This window comes from Desmodus rotundus, chromosome 6 (assembly GCF_022682495.2).
Source record: "Desmodus rotundus isolate HL8 chromosome 6, HLdesRot8A.1, whole genome shotgun sequence".
In the NCBI taxonomy this organism is placed as follows: Eukaryota; Metazoa; Chordata; class Mammalia; order Chiroptera; family Phyllostomidae; genus Desmodus; species Desmodus rotundus.
The window spans coordinates 114,221,858-114,241,700 of NC_071392.1; the positions used below are offsets into that span (position 1 = coordinate 114,221,858).

At 55.7% G+C, this 19,843-nt stretch overlaps 1 protein-coding gene across 1 annotated transcript in view; it reads left to right on the forward strand.

Moving 5' to 3' along the window:
* Positions 1 to 19,843, forward strand: part of NOL4L (nucleolar protein 4 like) — a 120,612-nt gene that overhangs the window by 46,381 nt on the left and 54,388 nt on the right. The window contains exons 2-4 of the mRNA XM_053926726.2: positions 2,922 to 3,077; positions 8,946 to 9,057; positions 17,150 to 17,259. Of these exons, the coding sequence (XP_053782701.1) occupies positions 2,922 to 3,077; positions 8,946 to 9,057; positions 17,150 to 17,259 (378 nt within the window). The remainder of the gene's footprint in view (positions 1 to 2,921; positions 3,078 to 8,945; positions 9,058 to 17,149; positions 17,260 to 19,843) is intronic.

The following is a 19,843-nucleotide window of genomic DNA, read 5'->3' on the forward strand; positions in this document are numbered from 1 at the left end:
ACAGGAGAGGAAACTGAGTTTCAAGAGGTCGAGAAACGAGTTGCCCAAGGTCATCAAGCTGATTAGGGAGAACTTTCCATTTCACCTAAGATGCCGTGTTTCACCAGATTTTCTTTCTCCATTCCTTCCCACCAAATTTTATCCACCTTTTCCAGAAGTATCTGTGGCCCGAAACAATTTTGAGAGCAGAGAGGGCTATTTACTTTTAAGCAGCTAAATGCATCATTATGACTCTGGATTCAGAATATGGAAATGTTGTGGAACAACCCACTATACTCTCTCTTTAAAAAAAAAAAAGATTTCATTTATTTATTTTTAGAGAGGGGGAAGGGAGAGAGAAAGAAAGAGAGGGAGAGAAACATAGGTCGGTTGCCTCTTGCATGACCTGGCCCACAACCCAGCCATGCGCCCTGGCGGAATCAAACAGCGACCTTTTGGTTCACAGGCCGGCACTCAATCCACTGAGCCACCCCAGCCAGGGCTACTTTTTTAATACACATTTTTAAAATCAAGTTTTCACAGACATACAGAGAAGTATGCAGATAAGTGTTCAGATTAATGGCTTTTTATAAACTGAACGCACCTACATAACCGCCACCAGATCAAGAAATGGAAACCCACTTATATTTTCATTCTTAAGGTTCTTTTGTTTGTTTTTGCCACTATGAACCTCTGGTTAGAAGTCTCTTATTACTGACCTGTCATAATATTTGTCCCATCCAACTCTGTCACAGCAATATTTGAGGATCCCCCAAATGATGGGTAGTTAGAAGTCAGCTAGTGAATGAGTTAGACCCTGATAAGCCCCGTTTTCAGATGATCCAGCCCGTCAGAGGAGGCCTTCAGACACCCCCAAGAAAGAGGAAGCAGTAACTCCTGAGAGGGTTAAAGAGCAGGAGAGTCAGGGAGTTTTACAGCTCATCTCATGAGTGGGGCTCAGGGAGGCTGAAGACGTTGCCCACAGCCTCCCAGTAAGGAAGCAAGCAGCCACACACACACATACCAGCTACGTGCTGCTACCTGAGAAGTCCCCATTGAAACAAATCCTCACCAGGAAGGAAGCCAATGGCAAGACGGCCTGTACAGCGCCCGTGAGGTCACCACCCATGGTCACCACTCACAAACGCTGCCACTAGCTCTTGGGTTTGGGACCCTATGCCCCAGATGCCCTTCCTCCCCCATTTGCTCTCATATGGGCCACTGGCAAAGACACAACCCTGGTCGCCCGTCAGGGCATGCTGGGAAAGCTGCTGGATAAAAGTAAACCCTGTCTGCGGCCAGACGGTGGTGAGAGCGAGGCTCCCACTCCGCACAGTCTCTGTTCTCCTCAGACCACAAAGACCGAGGTACTAAGCCAGCTGTGCCACTTACCAAACCAGCCACCACACCGCAGGCAGGTTCTGACCCTAACAATCTCCCAGGCTTGCGACGTTCGGCCCTGTCGGTGGGAGAAAATTGGCAAATGGCGTAACACTTCTTAGTGACAATGTTTGTCCAGCAGCGCCTGTGGGCTGGGTTGGCGCTAAGTGCCACACATGTATCTCCTTTATTCCTCTTCGTAGCTCACGGGAAAGGCGCTTCTGTTATCCCTGTTCTCCAGATGAAGGATCTGAGGCTCCCAGAAGCAAAATAGCTGCTCGGGTCACACTACCACTTAAATGAGGGGCCGCATTCAAAATAGGGGAGAGTGTGTCTAAGCCACCCCACCTGGCTGCCGACTTTGACCCGTCAGTCGTTCAGGAGGTACATACTGAGTCTGCAGTGTGGCAGGCGTTGTTCTAGGTGCTGGGGAGACGGCTGGGAGCTAACAGGTGAAGCCGACACCCTCACAGAGCTGACGGTTCTTGCCCAGAATCCTTTGAGGAAGAATTATCTTGGAAATTTGTATTTCAGGAACTTTTAGAGAAAAGCCTTTTACTTAAATTCTGCCCCTAGTTTCCTCTTCATCTTTGAAGCCCCCCCCCAGAACCCTCCAAGTCCCCACTTAGGGAGATGGTAGCTGAGAGCCAGGCGTACCTGAGCCTCTGTGTAGCCCTTGCCCTGTGAAGAGGGAACTCACTTAGCAGTCCGGTCCCTTAAGGACCCTGCCCCGTCCTCGCATCCCTCAGCCTCACGCCCTGCAGTCTCCCCCCATCTCCGTGCCAGCCCTACCAGTAAGGGAGGGCAGGTGTGGGCCCAGCAGCTTTTGTGCTGAAGGACCCAATCTCAGTCCTGGCACACCTTGCCGGGGCCAGCTGACGGCACTCACGCCAGCCTGACACGGGGAGGACGGGCATCCAGCTCAAGCAGCCCTGCCACCCCCACATGGCCTTGTGTCTGGTATTCTCGACATCACACACAAAGAGCTTGGGTGCTGCTGCCGGCGCTCAGCTGCTGGAGTGGGGAGGGCGCGCAGTGGTGAAGAGCTTTTCTGAAAGGCCAGGGTGGAGACAGGAGTCACCCAGGTGATCCGAGCTGGTCCCCAGGGACCCCAGCCCAGGACCACAGTGAAAGGTTACTGCTAATTGGCGAGCTCCTGATGGGGCCGTATCTATTTAGCACTCCCCCCTCCCCAGAGACTTCCAGGATGGTCTTGGCACAGCATGTGATTTGAGAGCTCCCGCCAGAGTCTGGCACAATCTGTCTGAAATTGTGAGCATGGAGCCTCTTGGTTTTTTAATTTGTATTTTTGTTGTTGTCGTTCCCTGCCCATTGTTTCCAGTAGGTTAAGTAACCGTAGCCACCCTGACTCTAGTACCCCCTCCCTGGGGCCCCCTCTCAGTGGGCTCCTTCCCCCCAGCCACTCCCCCCACCTGCCATCAGAGGCCTCGCTGGAGTCAGGGAAAAGCACTGTGTTGCCCCGACCCACCTCTCGGCCTCAGGGCCCAGCTCTCACCCCGCCGTCATCCCTGACACTAACACAGCTTTCCACCCTGTCACAGGGGGCAGATGGCCTGTCGGAGCCGGAGGGCATCTCTCTGAAGCGGGTCGCTGTGGTGGAAGATTTCTTTGACATCATCTACTCGATGCATGTGGAGAGCTCGGCAGAGCCAGGCAAAGCCCCCAAGCACGCTGGGCAGAAGAAAACCTACCGAGCGGTGAGATTTCTGTCCCTTTGCCTCTGCTGGCGGCCCCAGGCCTTGGCAGGAGGCCATGGGCTCCGCACATGTTGGGTGGGGGCGGGGCAGGGAGCTGAGGCGTGATGAAACGGCCTTTGGGGATCCAGGGGGGCACAGGGCAAGGGCATGGCAGCCAGAGATGGCCCACAGGGCCAGGGGGTGGGTTCTGTGGTCTGTGCACAAAGGAGAAGCAGGTTGAAGGCGGGGGGCAGGAGGGAAGCCCTTCTCTCCCCGTTTCTGCTTCACTCATTTCCTCCCCAGCCCCTGCAGCCTGCACTGGGGCCGTGGGGGGTGGGGGTGGCTAGATTATAGTAATCGCAAGGGCAAATGCTTCCATGGCATTTGCTGTGTGCCAGGCCTGTCCTGAATGCTTTCTGTGTGTGAGTTTTTTGATCCCCTACCACCCTGTGAAGTCAGAACTGGGAGTTCCCCAGGGGAAGTCTGAGGACCTGGTTCCCAGCCTCAAGGAAACCAGTTTGATTTGGGGTGGGGAGTTCTGAGAACAAAATCAACATACAAAAAACGAAATGTCTCTAAGACGAGCTTTGAGGGAACAAGAACCCGGGTACCTGGGCGTTCGGTAAAAGCATCTCCAGATGCCGCACTGAGCCAGGGGGCTTCATGGAGAAGCATGGACACCAGCATTCTAAGCTTTGGGGAGGCAGAAGGTACAGAGACAGCCAGGTTGCTAGGTGCAGGAAACCCCACACATGGGGCGGCAGGGAGGATGGTGGCTGGAGCCTGAGGGGCCTGACTGCGTTCTGGCCCCATCGCCCTCTGGACCCCCCAGCACAGCCCTTGCACAGCGTCGAGTCGTCTGTCCGGCGCCCACCACTGAACCAGGACAGCCAAGCACTTTACGCTCATGTGAGCCTGATAGCCGTCCTGTGACGGACGATGGTCCCATTTTACAGTGAAGTAAACTAAGACCCAGAGAATCGAGATTCTTGTCTAAGGTCACACAGCACCTGAGTGGCAGTCAGCTGGTGTCCTCGTGCCCCCTCTGTGTTGACTTGTTCTTTGTCTTCCTAGAGGACCTTCCTCCCTATGACTGGGCTTCCCCACCCCAAGTTCCTTGTTCAGATAGCTTGGGCTGCAGTGGAGGTGGCCTGTATAAGTCTGTTGTTTCTACATGTGGCCTGATTTTTTAACAAAAATCCAACAGGCTGATGTGTCCTTGTCCTCAGAAGATGGCCTTTGCCCTAAATGCCTCTTAAGGACAGACCCTTGTGCCAGGGATGTCAGAGAGACAAGGGGTCAGCTGAGGGAAGCAGATGATGAGACCATCTGGCCCACCCCTCCTGCTTCTGAGTACACATGGGAAACAACTTGTGGGAAGGGAGTTCTGAGGGTATTTCCGCCCGTGGGACGTGAGCGAAGGAGGGACACCCAGGCTGGGCCAGTGTGGGCCCTTTGGTATCGGTGAGACCCAGTACGTTTGCCCCGTGCTAAGTTTGCCAGTGCTGGACAGGTAGCGTGCTCCAGGCCCTGTGCTCAGCACTTCCCATGCGCCAGCTCTCTGGGCCTTTGCACGTATGCAGGTTGTATGTATGAAGCAGGTGCTGGCATCCCCATTTTCTATAAAAGGAAAATGGAGCTCAGAGAGATGTATAATCTGCCTGAGGTCACCCAGCTGACATGCAGAGCCAGGCAGCCGGCCCCAGAGCCCACACCCTGGCCACGATATCGCCTGCCTTTCTACACACCCCTGTGGCCAGCTGGTAAGGCCAATGACTTGCTCTGTTGTCCAGGTAGATAGGCTTGAGCCAGCCAGACCATGTGATCTTCCCAGTCTTCTTGGTGCCCAGTAGCAAGCCTCACCTGCAGGCGCTCCCTGGGTGTTTACGAAGGCCAGAGGCTGTGGCCTCCATGCTGCGAAGAGGGCAGAGCCAGGCTGGTCCTGGCAGCATTCTGCGTCCCTGGGCCAAGTGGACATCTAGCCCTTTGCTCTGCATTTCCTGGCTTCTTGTCCATATGCCCGCCGCGTGCCCCACTTCCCGCTGCCCAGCCTGGAGCTGGCACATGACTGGCGGTGAGCCAGCTGGGCTGCGCACAGAGCTGGAATTTCAGCAGCAGGCCAAGGCTGAGTGGAGCAGGCCAGGGCCCTCCTGCAGTGGGTGTGAGGCTGAGGGGGCCGCCGCACCTCCCTCCTCTCCTGTGTGCCTCCTCTCCCTTCCCCCTTTCTCCATCTGTCACCCTTCTCCATGCCACCCTTTTCCTTTCTGGGGGGTGGTACCTGGATGTTTCCGTCTCCCTCTTTACATCTGCTGCCGTGTCTTCAGTTCAGGCCTGGCGCTTTAGCCTCCCTGGTGGACGTGCCCCACCTCATCCGGGCCTGTGGAGCTCAGGAGCTCCCGAGGAAACTGTGCTGACCGCTGCGGGAAGGCCCAGCCAAGCACCACAGGGTTTGCGTCGGCTTGGCTGAGGGGTTTAGGGACCTGTCTCTCTGTGTTTTGCCAGACCCGAACCCTGAGACTGCCTCATCACCTCCAGGGCACCTGGGGCTTTTGGCTCCTTATGGGCCGGGTGCCTGCAGGAAGCAGGGGACTGGACAGGAGATGGGTGAGCTTGCTCAGGGCATTAAAGGAGGTACATTCTTCAGTGGGAAAATGAACTTTCTAGCATCTGCCACTGTTCAGCAGTGGAATAGGATCAGGTAGTGAGCTTTCTGAAGCTGGAGATATATGAGCAAAGAGTAGATGGCTATTTACAGGGGCTAATGCGGGGGGATTCCCACTTTGCATAGGGAGCCCCTGCCTTACTTTCTGCCTCTGTTGCAGGGTGACCCGAGGTCCAGAGGGTCCCAGGAGGTCTCGCCAATGCCGGGGTCTGGGAAGGGTTCCAAGTGGTTCTGCAAAGTTCCCAGAACCTACACTGAGGTCTGGTCCTTTTTCAAGGGGCTTTTCTGGTGTCTGCACCCATCTGAGTCAGAGTGAGCCGTTTGCTCCCTCCTTCACTCCCAGGATGCTGTAGGCGAGATCGGGTTCCGGAGTCCGGATCTGGATGCCCAGACCACTTTGGAGTTGGGGCCAGATGTGGTCAGCAGCTACTCCAGGCCCACCACGTGCTAATCCACCCGCAGGGCAGAAGGAGGATCTTGTAAAGTGGTGCAAATCCCCCCAATGGGCCTCATCTGTCTTTGCCGGCCTCTGAGTTGGGGAGCGAAATGGAGCCTCACAAGTCAGCGACTCCGCAAATAGCTCCTGCTCTTCCTGCCAGCAAATCTCTCCCCGTTCGTACCACTAGGAAAAACATGAAAGGTGAATTCACAGATGGGTCCCAGGGCCCGGGCAGGAGGCCGCCCAGGGCAGCGGAGGGGAGCTAGGTGGGGATGGGTCCTGCAGCTTCCCCTCTGTACACACAGCAGCTCTGTCTTTATCTGTTTGTGTTTTGGGCTTTGGCATAGGAGTCTATTTCCAGAACAGTGCGTGTAGCTCTAAAACTATCAGAACACCACCATCCCACTGACTAGAGCATCCACTGGAATTGTCCTCTCATTTCAACTCAACCTGTGGTCCTGTGGCCTTGGGCTCTGTGCAGTCAAAAAGCAATGGAGGTTCCATCTCTTGTGTGGACAGGCCAGGAGGGTAAACCAAAAGATGCCTGAAAAAGGTTGCAGGCCTGGCCAGGGGAGGCCTCCCCTCCGTGCGTGTCCCTGTGGCAGTGCAGTGCTGGCTGATGCCCCAGGGAGCTCTTAGCAAGGCTGCAGACATTCCAGCTGTGCAGGGCACGGCTTCCCTCCCTGGCCTTTGTACAGCTCCTAGTACTTCTCACCTTTCTGCCTTTGGTCCACCCCTCCTGCCCCACTGTAGAACTTGAAGGGCCACAGGGGGATGCGCCCAGCACTCCCCCTGCGTGTGGTACTTTAGCAGGCCTTTGCAAGGCCGGGAGCCTGGGGCCACAGTTCTGGGCCGTGGTCAGAGCCCTCTCTGGGAACAGTTCCTGAACCCTCGGTGGGCCAGTGGGCACCCCTCAGCTGAACAGCCAGGCCAGGAAGACCCCCCCTGAGCCCTATAAAAATGGTTTCTCTGCCCAGCAGCAGGTGAGCTCCATGTAGAGAAGTAGGGCTGTCCCTATGGTGTGAACCTCCCTTCTTTTTCCCAGTAGACGGTGACCCCCTCCCCAAGTCCTCTGCCCAGCAGTTCTGAGGCCTGACCTGGAATGCCATGCCTCGGGGCACCTGTGAGGTCATCTGTCAGCCCGAGTTAGCCATAGCCCTTCCCTTTGCCCAGCACACACCCTCTCTCTTGCCTGGTAACTCCTACAGCCATTAGCCCTTCCACAAGGCCCATCCCTCCCCACCCTACAGGCCTGAGAGGGATGTTCTTCCCCTAAGTCTCCCAGGAAGCTCCAGGCTGGGACGAAGATATGCATGTGGGTGGCAGGAAAGCCCTCACCCCTCAGCCCTTGCAGCCAAGGAGGACTGGTACATCGCTGACCATCACCTTCCCACCCACCTATTCTAATCAGAGACCAGGGTTTTGCCCTCATCCTTGACCTCCAAAGGAAGGCAGGGAATTTGGAAGGGAGATAACTCATCAAGGAGCCTGCCTGCTCTGCAGAGCATCAAATCAGCTGAGAAGTAACAACTGTGTCACCAAAATTAACCATGATTGCAGCGGGCTGCCAGGCAGGAGTGGCCCCTGGAGCTCCACAGGCCCATCGAGCTGGGAGTGCGGCTTGAGCTTCTCCTCTGAGGGCCTGGTGCCTGCGGTGCCCCAAGCCTCCTACTTCCCCACCCCCAACCCCGCCCACTCTGCCCTACTCAGCCCAGCCCCTTGGCCACCACAGAGGTGGAGCACTGGGCTTGTGCATCCCTAAGGAGCCACTGGGCCAACTTTCCCAGCTGGGCTGCAGCGAGGACCGTGGAATGCTGGGGTGATGCTGCCCCTTAGTGGAGAGGAGTGGGAGGGCCTGGGCTCTGGGAAAGGTGCAAAAACCAGCCGCTGGGCAGCTAGTGGCCTCAGCCAGGGATCCTGAGCCTGAGGAGTCCCTCTGGGCCCCTCAGGCAGCCAAACCAGGGCCAATGGGTTTCTCAAAAGCCAGAGCAAGAGGAAAGGGCTGGGCATCAGGACGCACTCCCCACCTTTCCTACTCCCTCACCGAGCCTCTTTCTTGTGTTCCCTGCCATGACCCCTTTCTCTTCTCCCTAGCTAGGGGAGGCCCTCTGGACGCAGGTATGGGGTGGTGTGACCAGGAACATGGGCTTTAGTTTGGCACTGCCTCTAAAGAGCTGTGTGACCTTGGGTGAACGTGTTCATCTCTCTGGGCCTCGTGACCTAACCTAGAACACGGGGGTCCTAAGAGCCTGTCCAGTTTGAAAAATCTGATCCCTTGGCATCAGCCTCTCACAGCTCCCCCTAAAAAGGTTCTTGATCTGTGAATTATTGCAGGAAACAGTTCATAGAACCTTTGGTTCTGTCTCCAGACCCAGAGCCTGTGGATGTATATGTGAGTCTCAGTTTATCCATCTCTAGGAGGGAAAATTGTTTCTTCCTTCCCTAGAGCAATATTTCCAAGCTCATTTTTCAGTAACAGCAAGAAAATGTTCTGAGAGGAATATTACTTATTAGAATATAGGTTAAAGACTAAATAATGTTTAAATGCTTTGTTTTTTTAATTTTTAAACTCCTTTAGTCAAATTTTTAAAACAAATGGTTTTCTACAAAAGCACTGACTCATTTCCATGGCCGAGAATCGAAGACACCTGCCCCTTGCTTCTCAAATCCCCGCCCTTCCTGGCAAACGCCAAGTGCCTGCCACCAAAGCACAGGCCTCGGTGACCCAGTGACTCAGCTGCCCCTCCACCACGGAGCCGTATGACAAGCACGCTCCTCTCCCCCTCAGATTGCTGAGACCTACGCCTTCCTTCCACGAGAGGCTGTGACCCGCTTCCTGATGAGCTGCACGGAGTGTCAGAAGAGGATGCACTTTAACTCCAACGGCCTGGAGCCCAAAGGTACGGGGAAGGTGGGCGCGCTGGAGGCTCGAGGAGGGGAAGTTGTGCAGGGAGAGGCTCTCCCACCAGAAGGGCCTGCCCTTTTCAGGCACAGGCAGAGAAGTGCATGTCCAGCTATTGTCCCAATTCCCAGAGGCCAGTGTGGGTCCGTGGGCTGCCCAGAGGGCCCCGTTTTGTTTTTAAACCAACGGTACATTCCTACTGCACTTCAGGGCCCAGGCCACATCGTCTTCTCCCACCGAGGTTCTGGGGAGAAACGTCCACCTCGCCCCGCTCCCTGAGCTCCGTAGTTCTTGCCACCCAGGTCTCACCCTCGGCGGTGTCCGCATGGGTTTGGTCTTGCTGAGCCCTAATGCAGGCTCTCGTAGGGCAGGAGGACAGGAGGACAGAACACAGCCCTCGCAGCGCGCACCCCCCTACCCTGTAGCCACACACCTGCCGGTAGTGGGTCCTCCCGAAGTCTTTGTCCCTCCGTGTGCACAGATCGGAAGTCTAGGGGGATGGTGAGGATTCAGAATGCCAAGAGCACTTGTGGCCAGCCAAAGTCGGTCCCTCGGACCCACACCCATGCTCTCCAGCCCTGCCCTTCACAGTGAGAGGCAGCAAAGGCCCTCACCTTAGACCCCTACACCTGGAAGCTGAACGTCGCAGAGGCCTCCAGTAAATGTCGGGCCCATCTGTTCACAGGTGGCTTTGACACAGTGAGATGGGCCGGTGCCTTTGACTGGTGTGATGTAAGTCTGTCCTGAGAAACGGAGCCCACGTGGGCGATTTGGCAGGGCTTCTAGGCCGCTCCTGGGCATCAGGCCTGCAAGGGTTGCTGAAGTCCATGGGTGTTTTGCCTGAGGATGAAAATAGACTCAGAGTGAAGGATGAGCCTTTTACTCGGGTGGCACCCTCCAAATCTGGGGAAGAGAAAATCAGCAACGAAGCCTGAGAAGGTGACCACAGAGGCACTGGAGCACAGGAGCAGAGCGGGGGTCCTCTCGTTTTGGTTGTCCCAGATGCCCATGAGCAACTTTCAACACCAGCCACCTCATCAGACCCAGAGGCTGTCCTGCCCGTGGGGGCCATGAGGCCTCGGCTGCTCCATCGGGTACATCAGAGAGTTTCTGAAGCTCGAGGGACAGAACAGATCTAGCTGTTCCCTTAAGTGCTGGATTCCTGGTTTAGAGCAGGGTCTCTAGGGCCACGCTGGAGGAGCTCAAACCCCAGCTCTGCAGCGCATGGATGTGCGTCCTGAGCAAGTGACTCGTGTCTCTGAGTCTCAGTCTCCTCACCTGTGAGACGGGGCTAACAACGGCAGCTGCCTCGGGGGCTGATGAGGTTTGAGAGGTAGTCCCTGTGCCTGGCACAGGGCATCCATGCAGGAGGGGTGACCAGTGGCCGCGGCCGTTATTGAGGGAATGCTGGATGCTAGAGTGAGGCCCCTGCCCCTCGTGGCCTGGCCCTGGCTGACCGGCTGCGACCCCTGGGCCCAGACAGCATTTGTTACCCTCAGATGGGCCAGGAGGGCCTTCCCTGCTGCATTCCCCACCCTGCCTGGATCTGGGTCCCAGGGGTGCCCACCCATCCACCTTTCCCCTCCTGTTCTGTCCTAATCGTTTCCATAGCAACCGGGGTAGTCAGACACTGAATCTGTTCACCTGAGAGAACAGAGGCAAGGCCAGGGAGGACCGTGTTTGTGGGCTGCTCTGGGGTGTCTGCAGGCTCCATCTCTGCTGCTCCCTTGCTCCCTGCTGGTGTGGAGGAAGCGCTCACCTCCCCCACTCCCCAGGGAGGGCTGCGAGGGCTCCAGGGCCGCAGTGCCACTCTTCCTCATCTGCACGCTTCTGCGTGGCCAGGAGGGCGATGCCAGCACAGCAGCGGCCTGTTTCTTCTGCTTGCTGCCACCACCCCAGGGTAGAAGGAGGGAGGGGGAAGACAGGAGGGAGAGGGAGAGGGAGAGCACAGCCTAGAAGGAGCCGCCTAGAATATAAACCAGCTCTCTGGGCTCTGGGCTGGAGCCTCTCTTTCCAGGGGCTTGCTCCAGGCAGGACAGAGGGCAGACAGTGCGAGGCTGTGCCTTGCCCACCCTTGCATGTCCTTGGGTGGAATGCCACTTCTTTGTCCTCAGGAGCTGAGCTTTCCACACAAGGAGCAGGGGAGACACGGAGGGAGCAGGAGGCAGCGTGGCCCCTGGCAGCTCAGGCAGGCCTGGGTGTGCCACCCTGTTCCCTGCTGTATGTCCCTTAGCGGGTTGGAGGGCCTCTCTGAACTTCGCCTGCTCATAACGGCTCTCGTGAGCCCGTGAGGCATCTGTCCTGGTCTAAGGCTGAGGAAATGAGGCACATAGGGGTGTTATGGTGAAATCGCTCGTGCAAGCTCCCCAGAAGGCAACAGAATTTATGTTCTCATCAGTAAAATGGGAATAACACCTTCTTCTGGGGGCTGTTGTGAGGATGCATTTGGATTAAACAACCATGTTCTGTATGGCGCCTTGGTGTAGTGGGAACAGGAGCCTGTACCCCGTGTGGTTATACACGGAGCCCAGACACAAGGCTGCCAATGGCCAAGTGGTCCCACGGGGAGACACACAGTCACCCCACCCAGGTGAGCACCCTGGGCCCACAACCCAGACACTGGGCAAAGGGAACAGTTTGGTTTCTGGCAGCTGCCCGTGGAGAGCCTTAGAATCTGAAAGGCTTGCCTGTCTGCTTAATGGCCAGAGGCACTGGCTGCCTGGACCACCCTCGCCAGCTGGCAGGTCCTCCCTTCTCCTGCCTCAGCTGAGAGCCTGGAGATCCTATCTCCGCCGGCCATGCTGCCTCTCTGGATGCAGTCAGCTGCACCTACCCCGCTTTCGCGGGCACCCCTGCCATGCCAGCCCTCCCTGCTCCCTCTCCCACCCCCTGCCCCCCCACAGGAAAATCAGAGCCTGCATCTGGCCTCAGAGGCAGGCCCTGTGTTCCTGTCCCAGGAAGGTGGGGGCAGGAGGGGGACAGGGAACAGGATGGAGACTTCTCCAGGGGCTTCTGAGAGAGCGCCTCCCTTCCTGGCCGAGTGTTAAAAAGAAAGAAAGGAAGCAAAGCAGCCTCCCCTGCTCAGCAGTTTGTCCCCGGCAGAGTGTGGGGCCCTGGACAGTCCCAGGCCCTCCCCCAGCGCCAGGAGCACAAACAAAGGAGGCTGCTGAGGATCAGGAAGTCTGAGGATGGGAAATTCCAGGGCCTCCCGCCTCCACGCTCTTCTTCTCCCAGCCCCTGAGCAAGTCCAGGTGGAGAGGAGACAGAAAATAAAAACCGGTGGGTCTTCAGACCAGCCCTGGCTCCTGGCGAGAGGGGCCTCTGGAGGCACGTTTCTGTTTTCTCTGATGTGACAAAATATCGTTTGTATGGCAGCAAACTAGGAGTTAGCAATGGGCAGTGCCAGTTGCCTATAGAAAGATTCCTTCCTCCATGAGAGAGTCGTCCGCTCAGATGGAGGCTGCTTTGCAGCCAGGCCCACACGCCTGTGTGGTTTCCAGCCCCCTCATGCCTGACTCCTCCAGATCCCCCTCTTCCAGCCCTTTCTTTTGCCCCTGCAGAGGCTGCATGCTGGCCAGCTTGCTGGCCTGTCCTCTCCCAGCTCTCATCCTCACTTGCTGGGTGGCGTGTGAGGTTGCATCGCCTCTCTGCATGCTGTTGAATCTTCTGTAAGAGGGGATGTTAGTACTAGCGCCCACCACATGGAATTCTGCGTGGATGATTCCTGCATAGAAGGGTCTGCGTGGAGCTCCTGGCGAGTGCTCAGTAGCTGTCAGCTGAGTGATTGAACACAAGTCCTGTTCAGACCCTCTCTCCACGGGGCTGCCTTGCGTTCTTCCTCCTCCGAGCTCTGTTGGACTTGCCGTCAGTCCCACCCTGCTGAGCACGGAGACTGACCTACAGGGCTCCCCCACCTTCCCCACCCCGAATGCACACACGACAGTACTCCCTGAAGACTTGCTGATCCACCGATTTACTTCCCTCCTGAAGAGGTTGTTTTCATCACTGTCTGCATTGGCCCCAGGCCCTGATCTCTATTTCCGAATCCGAGACCCACGACAGGCTGGCTGGTCTCAGGGACCCTCTGTGCCAGGCCTTCGTCACACGCACGTCCTTCGACACCCGGCTCTGCCTGGGACAGCTCTTGCCACTGGCACGCAGAACCAAGGGGCTCTTCCGTTCTGCAGGTGAAGTTCATGAGAATTGCCACCTTGCGTTCCATCTGGAGGAACGAAGGCCACCACTTCCGCTGAAATTGGCACTGCTTAATGAATGCCATTGGAGCCCAGCTGTGGAGGTCAGCACTCAGCTCAGCCTGTGTGGCTTGGCCTGGGTAAACCCTCTGTGTCACTGATTATTTTCAAGGTCTGTAAAACTAGGCCTTGTGCTTGGGCTGGTTTCAATTTTCCTTGGCAAAGAGGCATCGAAACATTTCTTTGGGTGGTTCCTCTGCCTCTCTCACCAGCAGCCTGCCTGATTATTTCAGCTCCGTGACCCTTGCCAGCTCCTACCCCACCAGAGGTATCGGGTTAGTTGAGGTGGCTCGAGCACAGCCATTGAGTATGCTGACTGCAGCAGGGGCCTGCCCTCCCATCAAAGCCCGGGGAAGCCACCTCTCCTTGTTCGCGTGTCCATCTTAGCGCCTCACCGAGCCTGGCATTTATCTCACCTGCGGGCACCTGACTCCTCCACGGAGCTCCCACTGGCCCCCGCTCCTTATCTCTTTCCCCACTAAGCCGATCCTCTCTGTATGCAGCGTTTATCCCCTCCAGAGTCGCAGGGCTCCCCACCGCCGGAAAAACCTTCCTGCCTTTCTCTTTGGGCCGAGCTCTGCCCTCCTGCAGCCAGGTCTCTGGCACATTGCCTCACCTCGAATGTCCCCTGCCCACCAAGGTCCTGCCTCCCAGACAGAAGTCTCACTTTGGGAACTGCAGAGGCGAGCACATCACTGCACGCCGACCCCCCGATGGATGCGTGTGCGCACGTGTGTGCATGCTTCAGGATGTCCCAGCTTTTCCAGGCAAGGGCTCCTGCCTCTGCTTCCTGAGCCCAGCTGGCTCACCTCTGGGCCCCAGGAGCGGCTTCTGATCTGCGGACATGCTGCAGAAGGAACAGGACAAGGAAGACACCTTCTTCCGGCCAAGAGTGCCATCTCAGCCGTTTTTGTTGCTGTTGTCCTAAACCAAGCCCTACTTGCCTTCATTAAAGAGACTTTCTCAGAGCAGCCGTGGCATTCAGGCAGGACATGGGTGACCCTCAGTAAAAGGACCTAGCGCCTGGCTTTTGGGGACGACCACACACTGAGTCTCGGGGACACCAGGAAAGTCTTCACTTGTGGCTCTGACTGGGAAGCCTTAGGTGAGGGGGGCCCTTCTCACACACCATGTCGTCCAACAGCTTTTCACCAGAAACCCCATCTTTGAGGAAATGAAATGGAAACAGCAGAATTCTCCGTCCGAAGACCTGTGATCTGAAAATAGGAACCGTGGCTTTTGTGAGCGGCACCATCTCGATGTCGTTGCTGCAGTGTCTGCCTCACATGCTGCATCCCACCCCGTCGATTTGGGGGGCCAGGTCCCAGCATGCACCTGGGCTTAAGGAGGTCAAGTCTGGGTTGACCGAGGGGCAGCGAGGAGAAGAGGTGTCGAGGACACTGGAACACACTTTAGCTCCCCCACAGCACTGGGTGTCTGTGCATTTGTGTCAGAGAACCCTTCTGCCACCAAAGCAAGAGGGAGTCTTAGAAGAAAAAAAAGTTTGGTCCATTTCAAGCCGGTTTCTGAGACATTCTATATTAGTGACATTTACCTCTTCCTCAAGAACAAAAATCTTCCTAAAAAAAAAAAACAACACAAAAAATGTGTGTGACAGCACTGCTTTAAAAAGCTCAAAAAAGTCTGCATTTTTATGAATTTGATAAGACATGTCATTTAGGCCGGGCAGTCACCAGCTGCACGCCACCTCCGAACGGCGCCTCTAGTCCCCAGGCCCATCTGCGGGGGCCCCATTTTCTGCGGGGTTGTTTCTCTCCTCGCCAAGTAGGGACTTCCCTTCCCCCCTTTAAGTAGTTTTCTCCCTCTTATTTGCAGGGGGCTTTCCCCCCCTTATTCTGGTAAAATATTTATGATGTAAAACTTGCCAACTTAATAATTTTAGGTGGATGGTTCAGTGGCATTGTATTCACATCGTGGAGCAACCACCACCACTATTTCCAAACCCTTCCCATCACCCCAAACAGAAACTGTGCCCAGGAAGCGAGTCCCATCCCCACTGCCCACCCCCGACAGCTCTACTTCCTTCCGCTGTGAGTGCGTCTGTTCCGGGTATCCATTTAAGTGGAATCACACAGTATTTTTCCTTTTGTGTCTGGCTGCTTTCCCTCGGCATAGTGTTTTCGAGGTGGCAAGGGCCTTTCTGACCTGGGCTGCAGCACTTGAGCGGCAGGTTTTAGCAAATCACCTCAGGTATCCTCTGCATTCCTCCCCCTTGGCCCTGTCCCTTGCTTCCCCTTGAGCCTATCTCTTGGGCACGGCGGTGACGGTGGAGGGCAGGCTTCAGCTCGTCCAGGAGTTGCTTGCATGCTCAAGTCCCAGCTCACGAACTCATGGACAGAACTAGGCACCAGGGAGAACTTTGGTTCAAAGGCCTAGAGGCTGGGAAGTGGGAGGAGGGGCCAGAGAACAGATAACCAAGATTGCTTCCCCAGGTAGAGGGTGAAGCAGGGTCACGTGACTCAGTGACTGAAGGAGCCGGGCCCCAGCAGGAGGCTCCGGGGTTTCAAGCATGGTCATAGCAGAAGACACCCAAAGGGGGAGTTGGACCGGGGAGCAGTGACAGGCTCTCTTTCAGCTGTGCTCCCCGTCTTCCTTGACTCACTCCTGTGCCACTTCCACCTGCCCTGCGTGCCAGCCACTGTGGTGTTTAGATGCAGAACCGTTGGCTGAGCAGTGTCCTTGCAGAAGGCAGCTTGGCCAGAGATCCTAAGAGTTACCGAATAAATATTCCTACCCTTCGACCCATGAATTCCGTTTCTTGAAATCTGGTCTAAAAAGGAAACGATCAAAATTTGGACCAATATGCACACACAAATATGTTCCTTGCAGTGTTGTTTATAATCGCCAACAATAGGAAGCAACATAAACAGCCATTCATAAGGAAATGACCTAAGTAAACTACGGTAAAACAGTACATGGCTATAAAAATTGTATTTGTAACGCAGAACAAGATTTTTGGTGGTGAAGGAAATGCCAATGACAAAATATTAAGCCAAAAAATTGTTTTCAAGCAGACTCCAATTTTCTGTGTGTATTATGATATCAAGGACATAAAGAAGAGAAATCACAGGGAAAAAATAAACAAAAGCATATGCCAAGCTGCTTAGTGCAATTATGGGTTTTTTTATTTTTCTTTACATCTTTCCACGCTTTGCAAATGCTGTACAAAAAGAACACACGTTACTTTGATCTTTAGGACTGCAAAGCAATAAATGGGAAGAATAATGTTCCATGTGATGAAGGAGGAACCAGAATTTTGGGGGTGGGGGCCCGAGCTGTGAGCCATATGGTACCTGGGGGTGCTTTGGGGGGATGCTGTGGGGGTAGGAGATGGGTGCGGTGGCAGCAGCATGTGTGCACCAGGAAGAAAGTTGCCTTAGGTCAGGGTTGGAAACGTAAATGCCTTCAAGGGCCTGGCCAGTATCAGAACTGAGTTAGGATGTACAGAACAATAGGGAGTGGTGGGGACTATGGCAAAATGGAGAGCTTGCACCCTGTCTGACAGAAGGGGCTGCTGCACAGCTGCAGTGGTTGTTTGCCGTGTGGGATTATGGGCCCTGTGTGGCCAGACCTTCCGTTCTTCAAATGTGAACTCTCTTATTAAACACTGGCACCTAACTGAAAAATATTTTCAAGTGCCGTGCAGTCCACATCTATGGGCTAGATGTGGTGGGCGAGCTGCCCATTTGTGACCTCTGGCCTGTTCTTTCCACCTCGCAGGCTCTAGTGAGTTCTCCATGTGGGTGACAGGGTGTGCCACCCCACTGGTGGCCCATAGCACAAACTGAAAGGGGTTCCTTTTGTTCTTTCTGCCAGAAAACGAGCCTCCCTCTCCTCTGGTCTCCGGGATTATTGATTACAACATGCCCCTCACCTCCACGTACCTGAAGCAGATGAAGTTGCGTGTGATGAATTCCCAGGAGCAGGTAAGCCGCCTGTCCCCCCTCTCCCCACCTGGAGGTGTCCTGACTTGCCTGGATGTGGTTGATCCTTCCCAAGATGTGGGGCCACAGCCTGTGTAAACACGAAATCAAAGAGGCCCTTATCTGGTTATCTGGGCCGAGCCGGCCGGCTGAGAGGGGAGGGAAAGAATGTGTTTCTAGTTAAAGGGTCTGCTGGGCAGACAGCCCCGCTGGGTCTTCAGTGAAACCAGGGAACTCATGCTTCACAAAACTTTCCCCAAGGGCAGGGCCAGGGAGGGGGAGGGTAGGAGCTGCAGACCTTGGCTCCTGGGTGGTTCTGTCTCTGCTCTGCCCTTTGTCTGCTACATCACTCACCTCCTTTCCCCAGGGAGAGGAAAGAGGAGGGGCCCTGGCTGCCAGCCTTGGCCTCTGTCACTCTTGGGGCCCAGACAGGCCAGGAGGATGGGTGTTGGCGGGTGGCCCGCGTCAGATAAGGCCCCTGGCTGTCCAAGACTCCCCAGCTGTGGATTGCCAAGGGTTGTCAGGCACCGTGGAAACAGGCTATTAAAAGAAAACCACTCTGCCTGCCTCCCCACAGTCCATCCTCTAGCCCTTTGCAAAGCAAGTAGCCTGACTGTCTTTCGGAGGAGGACGAGTGCCACCTCCTTCCTCCACCGCTGCCTAAAACCAGGGTGGCAACCTCTCACTTCCAGCTCCAAGTGTTCTCATTGGTTGTGACACCCAAGCCCGCTACATCTTTGTGTCCTGACCGGGAGAATGGGTTCTTTCATTGAAAGTCTGATTTCTAGCCCTGGGTGCCTGCTGCCTCATGTACCGCTGGTCTCCTTGACAACCTGAGTGTTGTCATGGGAGTGGGGAATGGTGGGGGGTGATGGCTCCAAAGCCAGCTCCAAGGTGACGTAGCAAGGTGTGTTCAGGTAGCATCTGGGGCTGCGGCACCCAGTTCGAGGGTGTGAGCTGGTTGGCTTGAACATACCAAGTTTACACTCCACTAGGGAAGAGGGACGAGAGGCCCACCATGACCAGCCCCTGAAGGGTGCACGAAGTAAGCTTTGCTCCGGGTGGTAGAGCTATCTGCGTCTCTGTGTCTCCGGCATTTGCTCTCCTGAGAGTGTCTGTTCTGTGATGGCTGCATCCCTAAGAAACTTCACGTAGTCAAAGGTGATGTGGCAAAGTTGTTTCTGTGCCGGCGTGTGAGCAGTAAGGGTGGTAGTGGTTACAGAATCTCACCACCACCGAGTAGGTTCAGCGTGAGAGCTCCTCTGGCTTCCACTACGGAGCTCCCAGCCTTCCTGTCACCACCCACACTGTCACAGGCACCTGGCTTCTCACACATTCTTATCACCATACTGACCCTCCACCGTCAGTCACGTCACTGGCACCGGCCCCGGCACTGTGAGGAGTGAAACGCAGAGCCGCTGGGACGGCCCATTGTTTCCTACAAAACGGCATTAGATCCAGACCGCCACCCGAACCCACAGCGGCGGCACGGCCCACCCGTGACCCCTCTCCAGTGGGTCGTGTTATATCCCGTTTGGTTATACAGATTCTCACTGTCTGTGGGGATTAAGACTGTTGGCTCGGTACCTCAGCAAGGATTCAGGCGTTCAACAAATACTTGCGGAGCCCTACTCTGGGTGCTGGGGATGAGCGGAGAGAGCACAAAAGTACCCAGCTCAAAGCAGAGGGCCATAAATGATCCAGGGAGAGGCTCGTCAGCCACGCTGCTGCCCCTGTGACAGGCGCCACGCAGTGGGACACGCGGTGCTGGGACCGTCCATCCTTAGATGTGGGCGGGGTCAGGGAAGTTTGCCTCAGAAAGGGGTGTTTCAGCTGAGACAAGATGGGAAGGGAACAGAGCTCCAGGCTGAGGGAACAGCTTATGCAAGGACCCTGTGGCTCGAGGGAAGCAGTGCCCGTGAGCATTTGAGAGGCTGCTGTGGCTGATGCAGAAACTGCGAGGACTTCTGAACCAAGGGGAAAGCACAGTGTTAGGCACTCGATGGATAGCTGTGAATGAACTGGAGTTCAAGAGTTCTGGGCTCTACCCCCAAGGGGAGGGAGGATTGTGGGCAGGCACCTGTCCCCAGGGTGCTCTGAGAGTCCAGCTGGGGCTGAGGCCGAGACTGGGGTGGCCTCTGCTTCCAGTGGAGTTGACTGTGTCTTCCTTGCCTTCACCCGTAGCTTCCCGGGTGGGGGCTCTCTGAAGTCGTCGACTTTGTCCTGTGTGCAGCAGGAGATCAAAGGGACAGACCCTCGCGGCACACCTGGCAGGAGGAGCAGCACCCTACCTCAGACCTAGGGCCTTTCATCCGCCAGTCTCCAGCACCCCACGCGCAGCAGTGCGCTCTCAAGGCCTCAGCCGCCCAGGCAGCACCGTCATCCCTCTTTTGTAGCCAGGCACATGGCAAAACAAAAAATCACGTTGCTCGCCAGATTATTTATCTGCAGCAGCCAGGAAGGGCCAAGGACCCAGAAGTCTTTGATTCTTCAGCTTGTAAAAATACATATATTTGAGCTAGTTGCTTTTTCCCTATAGCACAGTCAGAGCAGGGCTCCCCTTGAGGTGGGTGGATGGCCCCCCATT